We start from the raw sequence: 23,938 nt of genomic DNA on the forward strand, positions 1-23,938 counted from the left end.
GAAATTTAAAATTTTGCCACTTAAAAAGTAGCAAAAGGCTTAATAGGGCCACGTCATTTTCTATGGGCCCCACTTCCTCATTACGCGGCACAACCTTTTTCCTCTTTTGTGTCATAGAGGGCATCGCGCTGGCCCTTCGTTACACGTTTCTCTTGTAAATCACCAAGCACCAACGGCATCAGAAAAACGATACCTTTTACGGGTAGGTCCGCTTGTTTGCTCCGCTGTCCAGACTCGAAAGATTTTTGACCAATCTTGTTCGTCCAAACTTCGGAACTCTCAATTGCTCTACTACATAATTAGCATCAGATTAGAATCTTATCATACATCATATAATCTACTGTGCTTTGATGCGATTCGATTTATTGTAACGGTTAAGATTAATGCTGTGAATCACAAAAGGTAAAGGTGCAGGAAATCAAACCTAGGCTAACAGTGCATATGCCTTTGAACGCTATATTATATGTTTGTTTTTAATTTTATTCGGTTACATATATATTAAAATTTTGGCCTCCGAGAATAGGGGACGAGCAAAGCCCGCAGAGAGGCATTCTCTCCTCTTAGAAAGAAAGACTGAAGGAGAGAAACTGCAAAGAAGAGCGGTTCTTCTTTCACTCGCCTCCGTTTCTTCTCTTACAAATTCATAGCCTTCAGACTCGATTCTACTATTGTCGTGTTTGTTTGAAGTTTGTGAATGAATCTCCGGTTGACGAGCTCTAGTTTGAATGCCTTCGGAGAGAAAAGGTGCGTGTTTCAGCGAGTTCTAGGTCAGAGAGCTTTCTAATTATTCAGCATTGATGTTTCATTTCCTTGTTCTAGGTTTTTTCCTGCTATATTTGATTGCTTTCTGAATTCTGAATTGATTTTGAAGCTTTGGTCGATACAGAGCTATCGGTAGAGCTCTCATTTGAAGCTTCTAGTGCTGAAAATGGTCAGGTTTCTGCAATTTGTATCAAAATTTAATCATTTTCTATGGTTTCGGTTTCTTAATGTCTTTTCACTTGGTTGTTGGTTTGTTTTGGCGGGAATTGGATGTCTTCACCATGAATTGGAGTTGAGGCGGGAACAATTTTCGTATTTTCTTTGCAGTATTTCACTTAGGGTTTCGTTTTTGTAACCGAGATTGTGTTTTGTTGATTACCTTTCGTTGCAACATCTGATTCAAAAATTCTGTTTATTTATTTTTTATTTATATATTTATTTGTCTTCGTTGTGGTTTCTGGATTCTGGTACTTCTTTGTAATGACTTGTAGAGTGTGGATTGAAACTTGTTGTGCTGTGATGTTGGTTTTTATTCTCAATTACTTCGGTACTACTACACTAATAACAGTAAAAATTACGAAGTAGGAAATCTGGGGTTGACATCAGCATTCCTTGAGAGGTTGGTCTGCTGCCAATGTTGGATTCATCTTGTGGTTATCAACTATTTTCCTTATAGGCACATAGAAACACAAATAAATAAAAAATGGTAGCATTTTTGTGTTGCGTTGAGCTTGAAAAAAAAAATGGTAGGTTCTTGTAGCAATGGGTTCTGTGATTTGAAGTTGGAACTATAGTGTATCTACTGCAGAGTCTGTGCCTGACTTGACATTGATTCTTCTTGGGTTTACAGGAGGTAAACTCCAATACAAGGTCTTTCTTTTCTCTGGTCCTTGCAGATGGTGTTAGACTGAATTCAAATGCCTCTTTTCAAAAGAAAGCCTTTTTCCCTGGTGGTACCACCCAATGATCTGGAGTGTAATGAGCAAGTTTTCCAAGTTCGTTTCACAAAGGAGATATTTCGTGATTATCAGTATCCTTATGTTATAATGCATTGTGCTCTCAAGAAAGTTATTAACATGTGCTGGCTTTGCTGGGTTCAACTTCTTCTAACATACTTTAATTTTAAGATTATCAAAAGTCCTTAATTTTAACTTTGAAGTGCAGTTTATGTATGACTTTTATTTTATTTTTCTCTAGACATTTCCTTGACCTTGAACAGAGCTTATCTGAAACGGATAAATCTATATCGTCAGAGAGTATGGACATGTAAAGTTACTGGGAAAACAAATTTAACTTATGAAGAGGCTTTGGTCTCAGAGCAACGTGGAATAGAAAAGGTTCAACAGTTCCCAAAGGAACTAACGATACCTGTCTTACATATGATCCAATTCAGTAAGAGCCCCTCACCTCTTGAAGACATGTTTTTCCTATTGTTAGCATGGTTTTTGTTTAAATAGAATTGAGTTTTTGGTGCATAATATTATAAATTTGCTGCTCCTGACCCTCCAATACTTAATATCCATTAAAATGATTTTCCTGTTTCATTGTTATCTTCTATTTTTTGTCACTGGGGTCAGGGGGTTAAAGTGCTCGAATGTAGGGGTTAACACTTTGTAGGTAATCATTGCTTTTAATTCATATTTTATTTTTTGATGTTTGGTTATTGATGTCAATGGGATCTTCAAACAGCATCCTTGAATCCTTTTGCCAAAAGCTGATATGTGAAAAAGTTTTAGAGGAATGCTAGCCATACTTGCCTTAAAAATGGGTAATATTTATGTGCTGCCAAATATCGGAAATCGTGTAGGACAGGTTTGTAAAACCTAGAAAGCTATTGTAACTAAAAGGTAGGAAGGTTAGGAAGGGTATCAACTCAATATTTCAAAATACATGGATTCTTAATAAGGATAGTCATGGATAAAGAATTAAACAAATCATATGTGCAGAATTTCATGCTACGTATGGAAAGGAAAAGTTACAAAGAAAAACATGATAGATCAGTGCCTTCCTTTGCTATCCCACGGGTTAGAAAGCTGTGAATAAGTGTTGAATCACTACCAAACTCCAAATATTGTGTCTTCTTGTTGATAGAAGAATATCCAAGGTATTTGGGGCTGAAGTTGAGATAAAAGTTGGAGATATGGTACTGATACAAGAACTGACAAGAAATTTAGCAATAATCAAGTCTAGGCAAGAAGGGGAACTTGGCTTTCTTAGAGATTTGGCTAAGGAGGGTCAAAAGAAATTTAGCATACCATATCTTTCATCACAACAAACAACAACAACTCTGCCTTTTCTAACTAAATGGGGTTACCATATCTTTCATCACAATCAGTCCTATTCCAGCCAAGCAACTATGATTTGTTGGGGTTTATGAGTTGCTGTAATGGAAAGAACTAATGGAATGCTCTTAGGCAATGAAAATGGAGGTTGGGAGAAATATGATGGAACAAACAACAATGGATTTGGGGGATCAAACAGGGATGGTCTGCTGTAGGAATATAGTTTGAAAGACAGAAATGGATGGAAGAAGAAGAAGTTAGAGAAGAAAGTAGAAGATCACCTTGGCTTCACTCCATCTTGGATTCACTCCAAAAATTGCATAGAGTCACTCATGCTGCAGAGAATAACCTCCAAGTTCCAAAATACTTTCATTAATTCATTGTCATGTCATTATGAGTACAAAGGCTTCAGAACGTTACACAACAAAAGACAGTTTTTTTTCTTTCTAAAATAACTACGCATATAACCACATGTTGAACCTCTAAACAATTATTTTAGGAATAACTACTCATATAACTACACCTTAACAACACAATAGAACAATAAAATAAAAGTACACCTGGACTACGGCAACTTGTCTGCTTATAAGACCAGTGCACATTTTGTAAATAAAACTCTGGAAATCCTTAAGCACTGAATCTCACATCTGATTCTTGCTTCTTCTCAGCCCTAATTTCTTTGCTCATTTCTTTTTGAACCCTTCGTTTTCTCTCCTTTCTTTCAATGACGGCAACCTTTTTTGAGGGAGAGCTATTTTTAGATGATTGGGACTAAAAAATTAGTTGTTTTGGAGATTGATGCATCAACTTCAGTGAGGGATTCATCTTGAGTGGTGATTCTCATTTATATGACAAACCTAAAATGGGATGTGCTTTTTCACCTATTAATAGATCTTTCTTAATAATCAACTTATAAGAACATTTATTTGAATTTGGATGATTTCTTATAGGTTTCAATATCATGAGACATAATTTTTTATAGGGTAAATGACAGTTAGGTTACCTAACATTTTGAGAAAGTATAACTTAGGTACCCGACATTTCACATATTGTGTTTGGGGTACCTAGACTGGATTAACATTACTCAGGTTAATCAAATTTCTTTTCGTTTCCAATATTACCCTTATAAAGTACCTTTTTTCTATTTAAAAAAAAAGTTGTGGAACCCACATCATCCCCTCCTCAACACCACCGCCCCACTCCATCTTCTAGAACTATGCCCTAGGCAGGTTCCGTCCCCACCTTCTACATCCCCACCACACCACTTCCTCACCTCATCCCTCCCCCACCCGCATCTCTCCCTCCCGTCACCCCTTTGTTGTGATCACCTGCAACCACCCTCTTCCTACTCCATCCTTGTCTGCCTCTGTTTCTTTCCACGCCCCATGCTCTGTGCCCTCAACCCCAAGTAACCACCCCCATCCCCCTTTTTTTTTTTAACTTAATTTGTATATTTGTCATGTATGTTCCTCGACATTGTCAAACTGAAAGGAGCTAACGTTAGGTTATGTTATCGTTTGCTCTTGTCAACAAACTGTATTGGGTATAGTGTAGTGGGTATTTGCATCTAATGCAGATACAACTGCACTTACCCGGTTGGACCAGCATGACCGGCTTTGGAAGCCAAGAGCCAAGAAGAACCGGTCCAGCCCAGGTTTTTGGTCCAATAAGGGTTGGAAGTAGTTTAGTTTAATATTAAGTCTTTTATTTTCTCAAGTTTGTTCTTGGGTAGGATATGTAGGAGATAGAGAAGTAGGAGTCTATTTTAGTGTTAGAGTTTAAGTAGGAGTAGTCTTATTATTTTTCCTTTATAAACTTGCATACACTCATTGTTGAGATAAGGTGAATTTATTTGAATAAAGTTAGTGGTGTTTGTGTTTGTGAATTGGTGAGTTTCCCCTTTCTCCCCCTGCTATTATGATTTCCCCCTCTTCCCTAAGGCTACCCCATCAGTATCAGGCTTCTTAAATTTAGACAAATTGAATTGAAAATTGAAAAGTGGAGGGAGACCTGCAGGAGTAGTTAACACATCATTCTCTCTAGTAGGAATAAGATGGACTTGTACTCTGTCCTTCTCAAAAGGATTTATGTTCCTTAACCCTAATATAGAGATCTACTTCCGCCACCAAATTCGCAAAACCCAACACTAACACATTTATTGGATTTGGTACAAAAAGGAGCAAAGAAAATAAGGGCCCGTTTGATAACGTTTCTGTCGTTTCTGTTTCAAGAAACGGCAAAAACATAAATTTCCGTTTCTAGAAACAGAAACAGAATTGAAGGTGTTTGATAGTCAAGTTTCTGGAAGTCGATAGTAACCAGCGAAAAGAATGGCCACGAGTTGTTTCCAGAAACGGCAGAACTTGTTTCGCCTAGGCCGTTTCTTGAACCATAAATAGGTAGAAATTTTAATTTCTATTTCTGAAAATAAGTGAAACGAAACAGTTTTATCAAACGCTTTTTGTTTCGTCTGTCTAGAAATGGCAGAAACGAGTTTCTTGAAACGTTATCAAACAGGCCCTAAAACATATGACAATAGAGTAATCAAGTTGTGATTTTGTGACATCGTCTTCTTATATGATAGGATTTGGAGGAAATTGACATGCACGCATGCGATCATGCACTTTAGAATGGAAGAGAAAAAAGAGTAGTGGGGGATGAGAGGTGACTGTCGGAGATGGAAGAGATAAGAGCAAAGCAGGTGATGATGGCGTTGAGGCCCGCATACATGATGCTTTTCACACATTCTCCTCTCCATGGTTCTTTTGGTTTTTGTAGCTCAGTTTCACTTTGAACATAAGACCCTTCTTCTGCTTCCTCTTACGATATGAGTAGGTGGGTGGAAATGTTGGCATCCATAGGAGTTTCGTGAGCCAACAAGTGAGACAAGAGAATAGGAAAAGGAAATTCGTGTAAGACGAGAACGTTTTGGTGTTGCCACGCAGGGTGAATTGGGTTGATACATGTTCAACACCATAAAAGGTTGATATAAATTATTTGAAATAAAAAAATATGTTGGACGTGTCCTTAGAAGAGTTCAAGGTGTGCACTATTAGTTAGTTTTTTTGAAGAGTTATGACATCTGAGATCCAGGTTTTAGGCTGGTCTGAAATTTATATGCATTCCAGTTCCTTACCCTTACAGTCTATAGCTTAATGGTTGCCTTATGCTTCGTCAAACCTTGGCACAAACTACGATTCCGGAAGAAAAGCCATTTCTTGGTGTCTCAACTCTACAGCTGCCCTATCATCACCCTCAATGACACTAGCGTCTGAGTCGTGAGGCTCGGAAGAGATACATATGCGAACGGGGATGAGGCTGGAAAGGGTGGGGTTGATCGCATGGAGATGAGGAGGGTGCAGTGCATGGGGCGGGAAGAGATACAGAGGTAGACAAGGATAGGGCTGGAGGGGGTGGCTGCCGGTGATCACAACAGAGGGGTGTCCAGAGAGAGAGAAGCAGGTAGGGAAGGGTAAGGGTGGGGGTGAGGAAGTGGCGGAGTGGAGATGTAGACGGTGGGGCTGAACCTGTTTGGGGTGTGGTTCAAGAGGATGGGATAGGACTGTGGTGTTGGTGAAGAATAAGGATGGGATGGTAAGAATCGTAAGATGATGTGGGTCCTATTAGTTTTTATTTTTATTTTATTTTATTTTATTTTATTTTTTATTTATTTTGTTTTATTTTTATTTAATTTTTATTTTAAATAAAGATAAAATAAGACAGTTTATAAGGGTAATATTGGAAATAAAAAGAAATTTGATAACTTGAGTAGCCTTTACACTTTGGTTCTTCCAAGTTAGGCTCCCAAGGAATTACAAGTTTGCCATTACCTCTTGATACTTGAGTATTTACCATTTGGATAGGTCCATATTTTCCAAATTGTCACTGCTTCTAGTATTTGGCTTCTAAGTACTTAAGTGGTCCAATAGCCATCCAAGTTGGGTCTTTCGGGACCCACATTACTAATTCTACCTAAACCCTTGTTTCTAAATTTGCACTCATTCTTCCAAACCCTAATTTCAGACCACCTATTCTAAAAAATCCACTACCTGGATGCTCGCCTCACTTCAATGAAGTGCCAAAGGCATGTGTACTTAGTAGGCCACCAGTTTGGATGAAACAACATAAATCTTTCAATACCAAAATTTTCATTTTTTTCATAGCAAACCTTCTTCAGTTGTCTTGGAGTTTTATACTGATGTAGTCTTTAGGCACTAGCAGCAGTGCGAGAGAAGAAGAACCTGTGGTTTCAGGAATTTCAGAATTCCTAGTTTCACTGGGAATCCTATTCCTAGTCTACTGTGGAATTATATTTAAGTAGCATTCTCTTCTTAGTTTCTTTCCTGTTTTTCTAAATTTATGTGTCCTAATTCAGGCTGGATTAGGAATCTAGAAGTACAGTCTTGTATGAGTTGATTTTCCTTCATTATGTCGTGTCCTAGTTGATCGAAACAGTCTCTCAACATTCTCGGGGTAAGGCTGCATAGTTCTTGCCTCCCCGGACCTCGCACATGCGGGAGCCTCATGCACAGGTTAGCCCTATTTTTTATGTCAAGTCCTATTTGGTTTAGGACTCCAAACTCAGTTGGAAGTTCTTGAGTCAATTTGTTTTCAGACTTTTATGGGTCAATTAATATCCAGTTTGAATACTAGTTGGTTTAGGCTATTTCTAGTTATATTTGGAAGCATGTGAATTTTTTGATGGATAAAGATTGGGTTTTGCTCCATTGTTCTGTGAGAAGCAGAATTCTGTTATGTGATGCAGTGACCCTCAGTGATATTTCAATCTAGTTCTAGGTGAGAAGCCTGGTCCTTATCCTTCTTTCTTTCTTCCATTCTTTTCTTTTATCCATCCATCAGTACATGTCAGTATTTTGAAACTTTCTATTTTCTGTTCATGGTTAGATTGTTGGATTCTACTGCTGCTTTGAGTATTTTGGTTTGCTGTCCTTGTTCATAAGTCTATCTAGAGTTCTGCTACTGTTTTGAGTTTAAAGGTCCAAATTTTACATACAGATGAATGAACCAAAAGAGCTAGGGGCAGACCTAAAATGACCAAAGGAGAAGTGGTGAAGAATGACGTGCATAGTCTCGGTTTTGTCCCAATTATGACTTTGGATAGAGCCTATTGGAGGTCTAGGATCCACCTAGCCGACTATTTAGATGAAATCTTCTGTCTTATTGGGCTGTTACCTCTTTCCTCTTACTCTCATCTTTCATGTCTTCTATCTACCCTCATCTCTCTTACCCCATCTCTCATCTTTCCATCTTTTTATTTTTTATTTGTTTTTTAATGGATCCATGTAAACGACCCCATTAAGTTGAGATAAGGCTGAGTATCAAGAGTATCAAGCATTTTACATTGATTTCCAGAAATCCTTTTCTCCCTAGGATTTTATGAGATATTTATATTTTGAACTTGGTTTTCAATTCTGATTTTAGATTTGTCGACCGGATTAAGTGCTTAATCTATTCATGGTTCCAAAATTTGATTTTTTTAGAGTGCTACTGCTGATCAAATTTCTGAAATCTTTCAAATCTGGTCTACAATCTTGGTTTCAAGTTCAGATGATCTTCTGTTACTGAGATCTATTGCTATTCTGATAATCTATTTAATATTAGTCTGGTCCTAAATCTGGATTCCTACCTTATACTCCCATACATCCAGATCAGACCATCAGATTGGTCCCAAGTTTTGATATCATATTCTCCCCCAAATATAGGACCTGACCAACCTTTTTGAGCAGGATCAGAATCTTTGATCTTCTGATATCTTAAATCTTCTAAAATCTGGTTGTTCCTCCTTCATTATGATTCTGGCTTTCAATGAGTTTCTGAACCTAATCATTCTGGCATCTAGAAACTCATCATACACTATGGCAGATTCTTGCAGCCTTGCAGGGTGTGCACGGAGATCTAAGGAAAGGGTTATGCTCAAGGAGAGCAGAACAAGTATTTTTTTCCCCACTATAGAGTGCAGATTTGGTTTCTCTCTACATCCATGGAGTTTTTGAAGGAAAGAGAGGGACATAGAGAAGGAAAAGAGGCAAGAAAGGGCATACTTAGTGGACGAGGTTCCCGCCACGAAGGATTAAAGTATCAGTATCAGTCGCCATATCGGTTGGCTAAATTTAAGATACGTATCGGAGGGTGTCGTATCATATTGGAGATATGCTAAGATATGTTAAAGATTAAAGATTAAAGTATCGGTATTGGTTGGTTAAATTTAATATACGTGTCGGAGGGATATCATATCGTATCGGAGATACTTTAAACCATGACCGCCACTTTGTGATGCAGTTAGGCGTGGGAAATTTTGGGAGTAATTGGGTGATTTTGGTTTCCTTAATTTTTAGTGTAGGGTGTGGTAAATTTAGTAGGAGATTTTATTTCAATTGCTATTTAGGGTAGTTTCCAATTTATTTAGTTTCCAATTTTACACTTTTGTTTTCTTTATATTGATGTAACCCAATGAAGAATTCAGAATTTTGGAGAATTAGAACTTGATAATTTTTTAGGTGAGAACCATGAACCATGGATACCGTGGGTGATCTTTTTCTTCCCCTTTCTATTCTCCTTCCCTGATCTCTTTCTTTTCTTTCCCTCACTTATCTTCTTCTCCTATTTCCTCTTTTCTTCTTCTTTATTATTTTCTGGTCGTTCCTCCCAGCCCCTGTTCTGGGCGATACTTTCAGAATCGAAACAGGTCTTCGTTGAAGTGTTGTTTCCACTCGATTGACCCTGAAGTTTGGGTCAAGGGTAGGGTTCTCAGAGGCGATCAAATCCCTGCAGTTCATCCCAAGTAGCTGCGAGTAAGTGGAAGGCAGATTTGAAAACCAGAAGTTAAATTTGAGTTCTCCGCCAGGTTCAGGTTGCAAGATTCTTACCGAGGTTGTTGCAGTTTCTTCTAGTCTGATATTGGGTGGAAACAGAAGCCAACTGACTTACGATCTCTCTCCCAAAGTTTCGTTCTGATTGGATTACTGTTGAGAGTGTTCTGTCGAAGCAATGAGAGGTTTTCATTTTATCGTGCTGTTCTCTACAGCTACCTAAGGTTGAAGAAGATGCTTCCCCTTATTTACACTTTTAACCTTATTTTTTTTGTATTCTCAAAATAACCCTTAGTCTGAATTCCTATTTCAGTTCAGCCCCACTACTATTCTTATTTTCAGAACTGACCTTTCTCCTTGGGTTTAATTCCTGTTAAGCCCCTTAGGCAATTATTTCACTCTAAAAGGGGCTCCTAAGGTGTACCAAAAATTACAATATTGCCCCTACTTCTTTGAAAATTGTTTTAATTGTTAATTGTAGGCCCCTAAGCGATCTGATTCCCTCGGATCCGCATCACTTCGGGGTTTGGGGAGGGTCATAATGTATGAAGCCTTAACCCCTCTTTGCCGAGAGACTGTTTCTCGACTTGAACAAATGGTCATATGGTTGCAATGAAGTAATGTTACCGTTAGACTTGAATCTGCAACCAGAAGAGGAGGTGTATGGATAAAAATACTGTACGATTCTAAGGTACAATTATGTTTTTGGTATGTGATGGAGAAGAGATGGAAAAAACACAAAAGATGAAGAAGTGATGCAATTAGGCGGGGGAAATTTTGGAATTAACTTAGTAATTTGAATTGTTTCCTTTATTATTAGTGTAGGTTAGTAGGGATATTGAATTTTTATTTCAGTTGCCAATTAGGTTAGTTTCCATTTTAATTAACTTTCAATTTTATGCTTTGATTTTCCTTTTATAGCCATGTAACACGGTAGAGAAAGACGGATTTTGAAGTTTTGAATTTTGAGAATTGAATGGTGTTTCCAGGTTTGAAACCATGGTTGCAGTGAGCTGCCTTTAGCTTCCCTTCCCCTGATCATCTTCTCCTCTTCCCTCTCTTATCGTTTTCTTCTTTTTAGTTTCTATTTTGTGACTGCCCCTCTTTGCCAGAAAGCCCCTATTTCTGGCAATATTTGCAGCCTTGTTCAAGTTCCTAGATCTCCTTAGTGCTTGATCTGCTGGGGCTGAAGTTTTGATCGAAGGTAGCCCTCCCCTAGGCGACACAAATCCTAGAACATCTCCTCCGAAGCTTGGTTTTTCTGTGAAGAAATCCAAACCAGATTCAGATCTGAGTTTTACCAACGCCAGGCCCAGTTGCAGGTTCGATTCACATTCAGATCTGGGCTGTCAAGGTCTTGTGGTGCTGGATTCATAGACGACCTGCTGCATCGACCTTTCCTTTGAAGGTTCAGGCCAAGCTGAGGCCTAGCTGAGAAGCCCTCTCGAACTGAAGTTTCTCCCCATCGCCTGCCCTGTTTTGATCCTAAGGAAGAAGACTACCTCTATCATGAGTGGTATCTTACCCTAATTTCTGTTTACCTCTATTGCCCTTCCCTTCACCTAGTTATTACCTTAAATATCAGTTTACCCATCTTTCCAGGAATACCCCTCTCTCATCTCGCGTTACTCCATTCACTGGTTTTCCATTTATTAGCTTGGTTTCCAATAATTACAATTCTGCCACCCTTTATTAGAAACACCAAATTAATTTCCAGAACTGAACTTTTCTTTGGGATTAATTCTAGATCTGTCCCCATTCAGCTATTTCACTCTAAAAGGGTTCTAAATTACACCAGAAATTACAATTTTGCCATTGGTTATTGCCATTATTTTATTGAGTGTCCAATTGGGCCGTAAGCGATCCAATTTCAGTCTTTGGAACCCTGATCCGCATCAAGAAGAACATCACATTAAAAGAGGAAAGAAGGAAGAAAAGAAAATAGGTGAAGAGTGTTCGTACGGCTAGGAAGCCTCAAGTTGAGGGGAGTTTGTACCGTGCAAAGAAAAGGTAAGTTTTTATTTTTAAAGGAGAAAGTGGGTAGGAGAGCCGGTAGCGGATCATAGTTGACATGGCGAACCAAGGCGATGGAGGGCTGCCTAAGCATTTAGGCGACAAGTCGCTTGCCTTAAGGCAAACATTGCCGATGCTATTATTTTTTAATATATCTATTATATTTGGTAACAATGATATAATTGTTTTAAATTGCTTATCAAGAATCAACACTTTAAGCTAAATCAAAATGCAAGAATCAATACTTTAACCAACATCATGGGAGAAAATCAACACTTTAAGCAACATCAAGAGACAAGAATCGAAATTTATATTTTGCTAAAATGAGAAACACAATAAAAATTGAAAAAAAAAAAAAAAGATTCATAAAAAAAGAACAAAGCTAGAAAAAAAAGGCATTATAACATATAATTCCTAATGCAAAATTATAAAAATTATAATATTTAACCACTTCAGTGTGTTGTTAAATATAATTTACCTCTATGATGCCCAAAATGAGCTCCTCCAAGTCCACCATAAACCATGATAATTCAATTTTCAACTACTCTCAGTGTATACAGTATAAGTTAATGACACTAAGCAACAATCCCATTGTTCCTTAGTATACTACTATACATGACAGGCTGTGGGTTTGAATCCTATATCAGGCCTTAGGAGATATAATTATTTATTTTTAAAAACACCTAATGGAAATTGGAAAACATATAAATAAACTAAAATGTAGGAGTAAAGTGAAGTAGTGAACTAGTAAGTATCAACTACCTAAATTCAGAACAATGAAACACTCGTAAAACAAAAAATTAAATTGTTCTTGTTTAACCATAATCAAAGTAACAAATCAGGATCTATTTATTGTTCTCCTCCTGTTGTTGGTACCCTATATTCTTCATCAATATCTTCATCATCACACACAACCTCTTGGACCTCTTCTTCAACTTCTTCATTCGGCGACTCCTCAACAATGGCCCTGCCCCTAGACTCAAAACCCCTACCACGTCGTGTGTAGCAAACATTGACTGAACTTGTTGATCCTTGAGCCCTCCTTGGTAGATTAAGGCCCCAACCGATGTAGATGCACCAACTGCTCTATCAACATCTCCCCATGTGAGATTGTCATCAGGATGGACTAAATCTTCATCATCTTGCTGGCCAGTCATCTTCGCTACTCCAATTCAATTCATCAAGAATTAGTGGATCATAATTGTTTCCCTTTACCCTCCTTTCTTGCAATCTTGCATGAAGCTGACGATTATATTGGATATAGACTAGATCATTCAAGCGTTGATGTTCTAGTCTATTCCTCCTTTTGGTATGAATCTGGATCCATAACCAATTGATTATGAATACCTCTTTATTTATGTCAAGAAATATATGTAAAAAATGTAAAATACTAAAAATAAGAAGTAATATTTAAAACGCATACAAAATCAAATGTGCTTCAGCTGCTCTCGCAATTGGGAGCGGAGCAACAAAGGCCTAACATGAATATTGCATATCGTGTAAGTGTAGGGGCCGAAGATTCATGTGTTTCCGACCAAGATTCTATATAAGAAAAAAATTAAGTACACATTGGTTAATGCGCATACAAAGTTACAAACTCAACAGTAAATAATTACTTATTAAAATTAAAAAAAAAAAAATACTTATTATGATCCAATGCTCCTTCAACGGTTGGTCAATTGTTTTATAGTCACAGTCCTTGAAAAACTACCTTCACATTTTTTGCACTTTTAAGTTTGTCACAAGTCTTTCAATCACTTCTATGAAAGCATCTTGTATTATACATACGTCTTCAAAAGCAACTCTATCATCATTGATGTAGTAAAAAAGTTTGGTAGCATTTAGGTAGAATCCTGCAACATATAAAGGTCGATCCATTTGGCATACCCAACACTGATCAAATATTTTATCACCTTCTTCCATGACTGTTCTTTGTTAGCAAAATTTACTTTAACCTTTTTTTTACTGTTTCCATTGACAGTTAAAATTGGTTGGGATGCTCTAAGGCAATCTAGTAAACTGTTCCAGAATGAAGTAGCAAGTATTGTATCAAGTATTTTATTACCTGCCTTTGTCTTACAACAACTTAGAATTCTTCCAATCATCAGATACAAATAATTGCTTCAAGGCATCCATGTGCTTGTACAAACTTTGTATTGTCAAGAATGAGGTAGAAAATCTTGTAATTCCAGCCCTCACCAGGTTCATCCCATTTCTTTTTTTACATAAAACTTGTTATATTTTTTTTCCTTCATTATTGTAGCTTTATAAGCTTTCAAATTGCCAATATTCTCCAATGTGAGTTCCAAACAATGAGATGCACAAGGAGTCCAATACAACCTTTTCCTTTTCTGCATCATCATTCTACCAGCTGCAAGGCTCATGTCTGAGGACACACATCCTCAACATATAAGAAATTTCTTTGTTCTAATCTTTATTGGTCATACTTAAAATTGACAAGCCTGTAGATGTCTCAGAAAACTGAAATTACTCTTTAAATTTTGGAATCCGGGTAAAGTTTGATCACAGTTTGCTAGATGTTTGTTTATATAAACTTAGGATTTAATATTTGATTACATTTGGCCATGCTGAGTCTTCTGTTACGGTTTTACATTTTCACTAAAGCGGGTGGAATTTTATGCTTACAGTCACAAAATTTGATCAATATTTGCAGGCATGCTCAAGTTAAAAGATCTTGTAAAATCAATCTGCACCAAGTTGCAAGATCAATATATAGAGGGCTTGGAGCTATATGGAAGAAAAGATAACCGTGTTCAACCATGCAAAATACTGAAGGTTCTGGATGAGGATCTTGAAAAAGTTCATTATGAAGTAGGATGGCTTGACAACGAAAAGAATGTAACTGACACTTCGATAGTAAATGCGGATGTTCTGATAGGGAAGAAGCTGCCTTTCACTAGAAATGTTCTTAAGTCATTTATTAGAGAATCCACTTCAAGAAATTTTCCATGGGTGGTTCACGATAAATTGGCAAAGAAGCATGGAGTTTCCACTGAACCTCCAGAAGAGCTGAGAGATAAACTCTCCATTCAGGATGGAAGTCTTGGAAGGAATAAACGCAGGAAAACTGTCTCAGTAATTTTTTAGACAAACTTCTCTCTCTCTCTCTCTCTCTCTCTATATATATATATATAATAAATTTTCTTAATGGAATTTATAATTTCTTTGTTGTTCTGAATTTCTCATGTTGATCATACTCAGGATACTAAAATCCAAAGGACCAGCAAAAGGAAAAAATTGGACACTGAAAACTCTGAAGACTTGACCATGAGAAAAAAGGCAAGGAAAGGTAGTTGTGTTGTCAACTTGTCCTTTTGTACTCAGTGTTAAACTTTATAACTTTTGGGCAATGTTTGTGCTGCACTTAGCAGCGAACATGAGAAAGATGGTAATGTAGCATTTTGATCTATTTATTTATTGATTTCTGTTAGAGAAGTATATATGCTGAAGCATCTTGTTAAATAGACGTGTTCCCACCTCCCCTTCTTTTTTTTCCTTTTCCTGAGAATAGTGACATATTCATTTCTACCTTCAAAACAACCTCACATCTGTTTGATTGCAAAGCTTCTGTTTTTTAAACTATTGAGGAGTTTTCTGGTCTCAAAAGTTGTCTGAATAAGTTTTCATTTGACTATGCTTTCACATTGACATCTCAACATGCAGAAATTGAAAAACCTAACGAGGAACCAATTAGATATCCAATCGATGATCTTTTGGTTCAACCTGGAGCTGATGATCCAGTTTTCAATGATCGCCCTTCTCCATCAAGGAATTTTGGTGTTCCAGTGGACTGTGTTGGGGATCTTATAATGGTTTGGGACTTCTGTTCTTCATTTGCCAGGTTGTTGAATTTGTGGCCATTCTCCCTTGAAGATTTTGAAAATGCAATTTGTCACAAGGATAACAATCTTATTCTCATAGTGGAATCACATTTGGCACTTCTTCGTTTGCTAATGAAAGATGGGGGTGGCTACTTAATGGTTATACAGAAAAAAAAGCGGAAACCGAAGGTACAAAAATCCAATTAGTTATGAGCATGGTTATTCAATTATTCAAATTTCTCATGCATATTCTTGTTATATGATACTTTGGTTCATAGTAAATCTTCTCTGATATTGATTACTTTTGTGCTTGTCTTGTGCTCCTTGTTTCAGATTACTCTAACAAATTGGATGGATTATTTGTGTGACTTCTTAGAGATGGAAGATATACCAGAATTATCCACTCATATAGGAACAATAAAACGGGGTCATTATGGACTTTTAGATCCACAAGCTAAACTGAGTATCTTGCGGGAGCTGATTGATAAAGCCCTTGCAGCAAATGCTATCAGGGAGCAGTTGGATACGTATATTGAACAACATCAAGCACTTGCAGCCACAAAGAGGGGAGAGGCATTGGAGGAAGGTAGAAAGCGGAGAGAAGAAAAGGAACTTTTGAAAGCAGACCCTGACATCAAAGAAGTACTACTCAGTAATATCCTTGAGAATGGGAAACACAGCTTGAACATATCTGAGAATGGTGATAGCAACGGAACAATTGGAGATTTTCCAGAAAAAGAAGATGGGAAGGAGGGGAATCATGCATCTGAAAACAGGTATAAGTTCCTCTTTGTTAGCTAAGACTACAATGAGTTGCGATTGATTCGACACACTGGATAAAAGAAGGCAGTTATATCATGGCTTTGCTTTTATGCAGTGAAAGTCATCATGTGAACATGGCATCAAGAAAAGTTAACAAGAAAAAGAAGAATTTGAAGGTCGCTATAGAGACCAAGCAAGTGCCATCTAGTATGGAGAAACACAAAAAACAACTGCCATTGAAGAAGGATAAAGAAATGGAAGCTCAGGAGAAGAAAAGTAAAGAGCAAAGGGTATGATTAGTCTTCTTCTCATTACATCTCCTTCAAGTCCTTTTCATCCTCTGCCTCTCCTGACTTTATTCTGCTTACAGAAGGAACATCTTGAGCGTGAAATGGAGAAACGCTTCGTTCGTACCAACCCTCTGGGGAAAGACAGAAATTATAACAGGTATTGGTTTTTCCGGCGTGATGGGAGAGTCTTTGTTGAGAGTTCTGACTCTAAGATATGGGGATACTACAGTGCGAAGGAAGAGGTAATCATATCCTTCACATAGAGAAATGTATCATTGCCAATTTATGCATATTTTTCAAATGCTTAATGATTGCTACTTCGGTTTATTGAGCAGCTTGATGCATTGATGGGTTCACTAAATTGTAAAGGGGAGAGGGAGAGAGCTCTTAAAAAGCAGCTTGAAAAGTGCTATAGCAGAATATGGTGAGTTTCCTACTTTTGAATCAATGTGGTAGAGATTGCTGGTATCCATTGATCCTTGTCTTTATAAATGTTTCTCTGGTTTAATATGTTTGAAAATGCTGGTGGGAGTGTCCCATCTTTTAAAGGCAATAGTTTCAGGAGTAGCTTCTGTTCTCACACATTGGATGAAAATGTCTCTTATTTTAATTGTCATTACGAATGTCCTTTTGTATTCTGTTCGTTGACTAACATTTTGGTAGATATAAGTTAGTCTTCTGTAGCTTCCCTTTCCCCTCTCTTACATTAGATTGAACTGTTCTAATAGAAGATCAAAGTAATGCATGTCTCCGTTGTGCGAATAAGGCGCCCAAATGCCAGATGTAGGGACCCTTTTGACACACCTATTTTCTGTCATGTGGACAAGATGATTTGGCATTCTGCCCATTGTATAGACAGGGAATCTCACTGGGTAGGCAACATGTCAGACTTTGTTGCCCCATTTCATTCATCATGGGCCCCTTTTTTATTAGTATTTTTTTTTTTAAAACGTTTAACACTCATTAAATTGTCCCACTTTTTGAAATAACTTTTCAGAGCATCATTGATGCAGTTAAACATTGAATATAGCGATTTATTTCTTAAAGTGATATAGCAATTTCTTTCATTAGAATGAGTTGTTAGTGATTGCGAGATTTGAGTCCAAGTTAGACTCAAGTTCTGTATTAGTTTTGAATAAAGATTAGGACTGTTTTAAGTCTTTAAATACATGATGTAACGAATGAAAATTTTGAGTTGATACTGTTGGCTGCCAAGAGCCGCACATCCCTCTCTCAGGTACAATCTCTTTCCTTGAGCCTCTTCTTTTCCTTTGCTGTTCTACTCCTAGTCTTCTTTTCCTTCATCCTCCTGTTATTTCCTGTTGTTAACCTTTTGTTTCCTGCTACATCCCAACTGACAGGTTTGAGGAACTAGTGATCGATCTCACTCAGGTTTAATCCAATTGGACTGAAACTTTGGGTGATGGATCCTCTGCCCTAGGTGACCTAATACCTAGGATCTCCTCCCAAACAATCTCTTCGGTTTTGAAAGTTTGAGACCTGAAAATCCTCTTAACCGTATTCTGCCGTCTTCCCTGATTTCAACAAATCCTTTTATCAATTTTTGTTTGCTGATTCAGATGATTACTGGTTGGATTCATAAGAACTGATGGTTGGGATCTACTCCTAAAATTTCAGACCCAAAGGAGTGGTATTGAAGGTGAAGGAGATACTTCACCCTATTTGAATCTGGCATGAGTTGTTAGAAACTTCTCCTTCACCCTATTCGAATCTGGTATGAGTCGTTAGAAACTGTTCATGATTCCTAGGTTGAAGATGAATTTGTCTTTTATTTACAATCAACCCATGTGCTGCAATTACATTGATACCCTTACATCATATGAATTATTTCCATGAATCCTTTTTACCTTAATTTCCAGCATTGTCCTCACCTCTTTAGCTTTTTTCCGCTAAAAAATCATTTGTATTTAGAAAAATGAAAAGAGACTGGAAATAATCCAGAGACTCAAACAACAAAAGAAAAATTGGAACCACCCACCTTCGGCATTGCCATCAGCAGGAAGGATCAACCAGAAAACTAAAAACTAAAACCTTGAGATACAATATCTCAGACTACATTGAGCATCAATCAACAGTTCATCTTGCATATGAGAAGGGAGGACAGTCATTGAAGATGACGATCCATTTGTTGCCACTGATATTGCAAGAATATCCGCAGCCGTGTTAGCCTCCCTGAAACAATGGGTGATCTTTCACTCAATAGAATCTAGGAATGGCTGCAGGTACATCTACTCTTGCCTCACAAACCAAGGGATGTCCTTCCTACTATCGAGATCAAAACAGCTAGTGAAGCACATTAAATCCATAGCTTCTGAATTCATAATTCATTCACAAACAGCAAATTACTAACAAGCGCAGAGAACTCAGCTTCATAATTGGAGTTTTGGCCAAGAAAATGTCCGTAGGACAAGTTAACCTTGCTTGGCTAACATGAAATATTGCAACAGCCCCTGACTTCCCCTGGTTACCAAGTGAGCACCTGTCAACATTTAATTTGATCCAATCAACATCTGGAGTACACCAGAACATCGCCAACATAACCGGAGCCTTCCTCGGAACAATAGGAATTCTTAACCTAACACAACAAATCTCTCACTAAGGTGACTGAACCGTTCAACTTAGGAGATAAATCCTGAAGATCTCTCAACACCAAACTACAAATAAGGCCTGGGGTGTCTTTACTTTCCTTCAAATCGTCTCGCATTTCTTTTGCCCCAAATATAATAAGGAATGAGAACCATTCCAGGGAGCCATGCTTCTTTCATTGAAAGGCTTTGAGCCTTCCTATTCCACCATGTCATCATCTCCCTGATTGAGGGCTCAAAGTGTCACGCTATACCATAGTTTTTAAGGCACTGCTAAGGCGTCGCCTTACTAGCGCCTTGGCGCTGATGCGGTCTCGAGATGGTAAGGTAGTGCTCCGCCTTGTGAAGTGGCGCCTTATGGGTTTTTTTTTTTTTTTTTTTTTTTTTTTTTACATTTTAAAATTACTTGATGAAAATTCCAAATATAGATTTTTTATTAGTAGGTGTATGGTTTTGTTAACACTTGAGATGTATGGGATCAGCTTACTCCACCAAAAATAACCAAAACAAACAAAACAAAAACGCGATTCACAAATAGGGTTTGGATTTTGTCAAGGGTTTTAAGAAAGGGCTTTGAGAAGGAATCAAGGAACAAGGAAGAACCACTAATCCAGGCGACCATTTTGCTCTGGCAGCGGTGAGGTTCATTCTTCTTTGACAGGAGTAGAAATATAGTGGATGACCTTAGGGCTTAGGCACTCATTTTGGCATCATAGAGGTAAGTATAATAAATACTTGTATTTTTTATGTCTTCTTTTCTTTATATTTATAATTTTGTTTCATAATTATGTATTTATATTATATGTTAATATGTTATGATGATTGATGATTGATGAAGATGAACTTAGTTTATTCACTTTATTGATTTGTTTTCTTGATGAATATCTTACATTGGGATGAATATGAACCTTTAATATTTATTTAACAAATGAGTAATAGGATTCAACTAGGATTTGAGCCAAATAGATTGGTTTTATAAAAAAATTACACAGGAACACTTTAGTCAATAGGGCGGCGCTTTATGCCCGCCTTATTGCTAAGGCGCTCCGAAAGACCCTCAAACGCCTCCATCGCCTTACTGCCTTAAAAACTATGCGCTACACTAGAGCATGCTAGGAAAGCATTCCAAACTGATAAAGAGTACCTACACTCCAAAAACATATGGGGAATGGATTCAGCATCCTCATAACAAAGGAGCCCCTTTCTTTCCAACCACATCATCTGGTGATCGCTTTCCATGAACTAACTTCCCTTCAAAGATGGACTGTCATGACATAAATATTTATCCCATGAAACCGATGCTCAAGGTACCTTCGATTTCCTCACCCTTATCTCATCCCAGGCAGATCTGACAGAGAACCCAAAGTAGACAAAACTCCAAGCGCATAGATCCTCATCCATGGGATCGAGAGGAATATTGACTTCTGAAGCCTTTAAAAAAATCTCCTTCAAGAAGCTTATTCTACCTGAGGAAAATTCTGCTGAAAATCACAAATAAAATCAGCAACACGAGCATTTGACTCGTGAAATAAAGAAAGATTCAGCTCTGACAACTCGTCCACCAAACTACTTCCTAGCCACCTGTCCTTTCAGAACAAAATATTTTTTCCATTCCATACAGCCCACCTCTCCTTCATGGAGACAAAACCCCACATGCGCTTCACACCACGCTAAACCGAGGAGGATTTGTAGCTATTCTTAACAGACCCATTTTTTTTCACAAATCTAACTCGAAAGAAATGGGTTATAACTTAATTTTCATGTTTGATTTGCATTGCCAATTTACTAAGGAGCGGTTTGTTAACATTCCTCACCTCTTTAGCTTAATCCCCGTTTTCTCCCTCAATCTTTTATCTGATTTTTAAGGGATTTATATTCTCTCTTAATTATTTAACTGCCACTACCATTGTTAATTGTATTATTTATAATCTGGGTTTGCCATAGTGACCCTATTTAGGGTTTTCAAACCCCAGAGTCCATCATGGGACCTTGAAAAGTCACTTTGTCTTGAATTTAACACATGATTAGGTTATAACATAAACATCATTTCCATCAAATTTGTGCACTAACCTAGTTGTCCCGTTTTCAGTTATAGTTGGTATTGGGAAAGGTTACTTGAAGATGTCTTGGTGTCTGACATAGGTACAAGGTGTTCATGGCAGAAACTGCTGTCAAATTTGTGGAGCATTAGACAAACTGCATAGAGGGTGCTGCCCTGCAGGAGATAGTTTTCAGTTTGAAAATGAAGTTCTATTCTTAGATAGATCAGATTAATTTTGGTACTTGAATGCCTCTTGAATGCCTGTTTAAATATCATGACTATTTATGGACAATCTCTTTAATCCTTGTTTGTTGGGAAGATGTACAGAATTAGACAGGGAATAAGATGTACAGAATGAGACTACCTTCGCCGGCCTTCTGTTTCATGTGTCTGACATAGAACTGCTGTCAAATTTGTGGAGCATTAGACAAATTGCATAGAGGGTGCTGCCCTGCAGGAGATAGTTTTCAATTTGAAAATGAAGTTCTATTCTTAGATAGATCAGATTAATTTTGGTACTTGAATGCCTCTTGAATGCCTGTTTAAATATCATGACTATTTATGGACAATCTCTTTAATCCTTGTTTGTTGGGGAAGATGTACAGAATTAGACAGGGAATAAGATGTACAGAATGAGATTACCTTCGCCGCCCTTCTGTTTCATGTGTGATATAAAACTGCTCCTTTAATTCATCGAGTCTTTCTGTACCCAAAAAAGTTCTCATTTAGTGTTGTCTGTGTATGTTTAATGATTATTGCCACATTTTTCTAGGACAGACTAATACTGATATCCATATTTTGCAAGAAGTTCGTGTTCCTTACTACTTCATGATCATGGTTAGCTACTAATTCATGCCATTTGCATTTGCACAGCCCGGCGTTGCATAGGAGATCAAGGGATATTGCTCAAAAGATTGCATTGGATGAGGCTGTTCTCCGACGGTCAACACGTGTCCCTCCAAGGGACAACCCAGCTTTGGCATTTCTCCGGTATGTCAACAAGTGGAAGGACTGACACCTGGAGAATTAGGAAACCGAGCTGTTTCTTCTAGGTTAAGCGGATGCATGGTATGAGAAGTTTATTATCCTTGATTATTTTCTTCGGCGGTACTATTTTTGGGGAGCTTTACGTTCCAGTGCTGTCGTGATGGACACACATTTGATTGGGAATCTATATAGAAGAATTTTTTTACAACAAATACAGCCAAGGACAGCTGGCTTGACAAACTTCTCCTGAGGACCAGGTAGAAAGTACTTGGACCAAACCTCTTAAATGCTTTCTAGAATTGTTCTGGTTACTCGCTGTCAATTTTGATGCGATGAAATACCCTTCACTTGTAAACGTATCTTGAGCAAAACTGTTAATCCAATTTATTCAGTAGAATACTCATTAATTATATGTAGAATCTCACATTAACCTCCGATAAAACCTGATTCCTATTATCAATGATTATATCAATCATTTTCTATAAAATCATTACATATGCTCTGTTGCTCCTTTTCCAGTTGAATTGATTTCAATACAGGTTCCTGTACTTTCTTGCTCACCATTGACACTATCTCTAGTTGATTTAGTTGGTGTATTCAAAACTACCAAGAGCGTCTGGATCCTGGTGTTAAACATTGCGAGTCTAAGATGATTAATGATTCATAATGGTTTTTAACTTAGTTTTGATATGGAGGTTAACCATGATGTGTAAAGGTCAGGACCAATACAGTGCAAAAACCAAAGTCAGGTGAAGCCTCAACTATGTTTGGCAAGTTATTTGGTGAACCTTCATATTAAGGGTTGATTTGCAGTTTGCTTTGAGAGCTCCGCAAGTACGGGCGAAGCTTGGTATTTGATTAGATTTGGAAGATTGAAAAACAGTAATTTCTGTGATGAAAAGGAGGGCAAAAAGACCCTACCCAGACTCAAGCCCTCTGCGTGAGTGGCATGAGGACCCAATGGCTGAAAGGGCCAAGCATGCACCCCAGCTGTTGGATCCTCACTGCTGCTCACTGCCTCCCTGCAGAGGATTTTTGTGCTACCCTCTGACTTTGTTGATATGGACATATCATGGGGTGATCAGGAAATATATTAACAAATGTAAAATCTATGTTTGGATCAAGCATATCATCAAGAAGCTCTTGGTTGATATGTCATTTATTGTTGGATATTTTTTGGAGAAAAAGAAACCTGAAAGGCGGTGTGGTTCCTAAGAGAGAGGGGGGTTAAATGGCCATTCTGCCCCTCATGAATAACATCATGGGGCTCACTAGTGACGGTATGATAGAAAGGACCAGAGTGCTATAAATAATCATATTAGGCCTTCCTGGCATCAAGTTATGCACCATATTAGATAGGATTCCAATACCCATATTTGCAACCAAAAAAACAGAAGCCATAATTGAATCTAAGTGATATCATGAAATCAAATCAAATCTTATGAGACAATAGGAAGGTCTTTGTCATGTGGGACACCCAATTAAATAGGTAGGAAATCCCTACAGTGTTCACTCAGGAACTC

General features: G+C 37.7%; 1 protein-coding gene across 3 annotated transcripts; it reads left to right on the forward strand.

Moving 5' to 3' along the window:
• Positions 1-509: 509 nt before the first annotated feature.
• LOC122082304 (DDT domain-containing protein DDB_G0282237-like) lies at positions 510-22,902 on the forward strand. Of its 3 annotated transcripts, XM_042649775.1 has the most exons (12): positions 510-744; positions 872-931; positions 1,613-1,792; positions 1,982-2,154; positions 14,562-14,983; positions 15,110-15,197; positions 15,572-15,918; positions 16,063-16,505; positions 16,607-16,781; positions 16,862-17,023; positions 17,117-17,205; positions 22,302-22,902. In XM_042649775.1, the coding sequence occupies exons 3-12, from the start codon at positions 1,680-1,682 to the stop codon at positions 22,441-22,443; spliced, it is 2,154 nt and encodes a 717-aa protein (XP_042505709.1). In that variant the 5' UTR covers positions 510-744; positions 872-931; positions 1,613-1,679; the 3' UTR covers positions 22,444-22,902. The 3 variants fall into 3 exon arrangements, with proteins under 3 accessions (XP_042505709.1, XP_042505701.1, XP_042505717.1); XM_042649767.1 differs by lacking the exon at positions 872-931; XM_042649783.1 differs by lacking the exon at positions 872-931 and having other exon boundaries at positions 1,659-1,792.
• The last annotated feature ends 1,036 nt before the right edge of the window (positions 22,903-23,938 follow it).

Source organism: Macadamia integrifolia, chromosome 1 (assembly GCF_013358625.1).
Source record: "Macadamia integrifolia cultivar HAES 741 chromosome 1, SCU_Mint_v3, whole genome shotgun sequence".
NCBI lineage: Eukaryota > Viridiplantae > Streptophyta > Magnoliopsida > Proteales > Proteaceae > Macadamia > Macadamia integrifolia.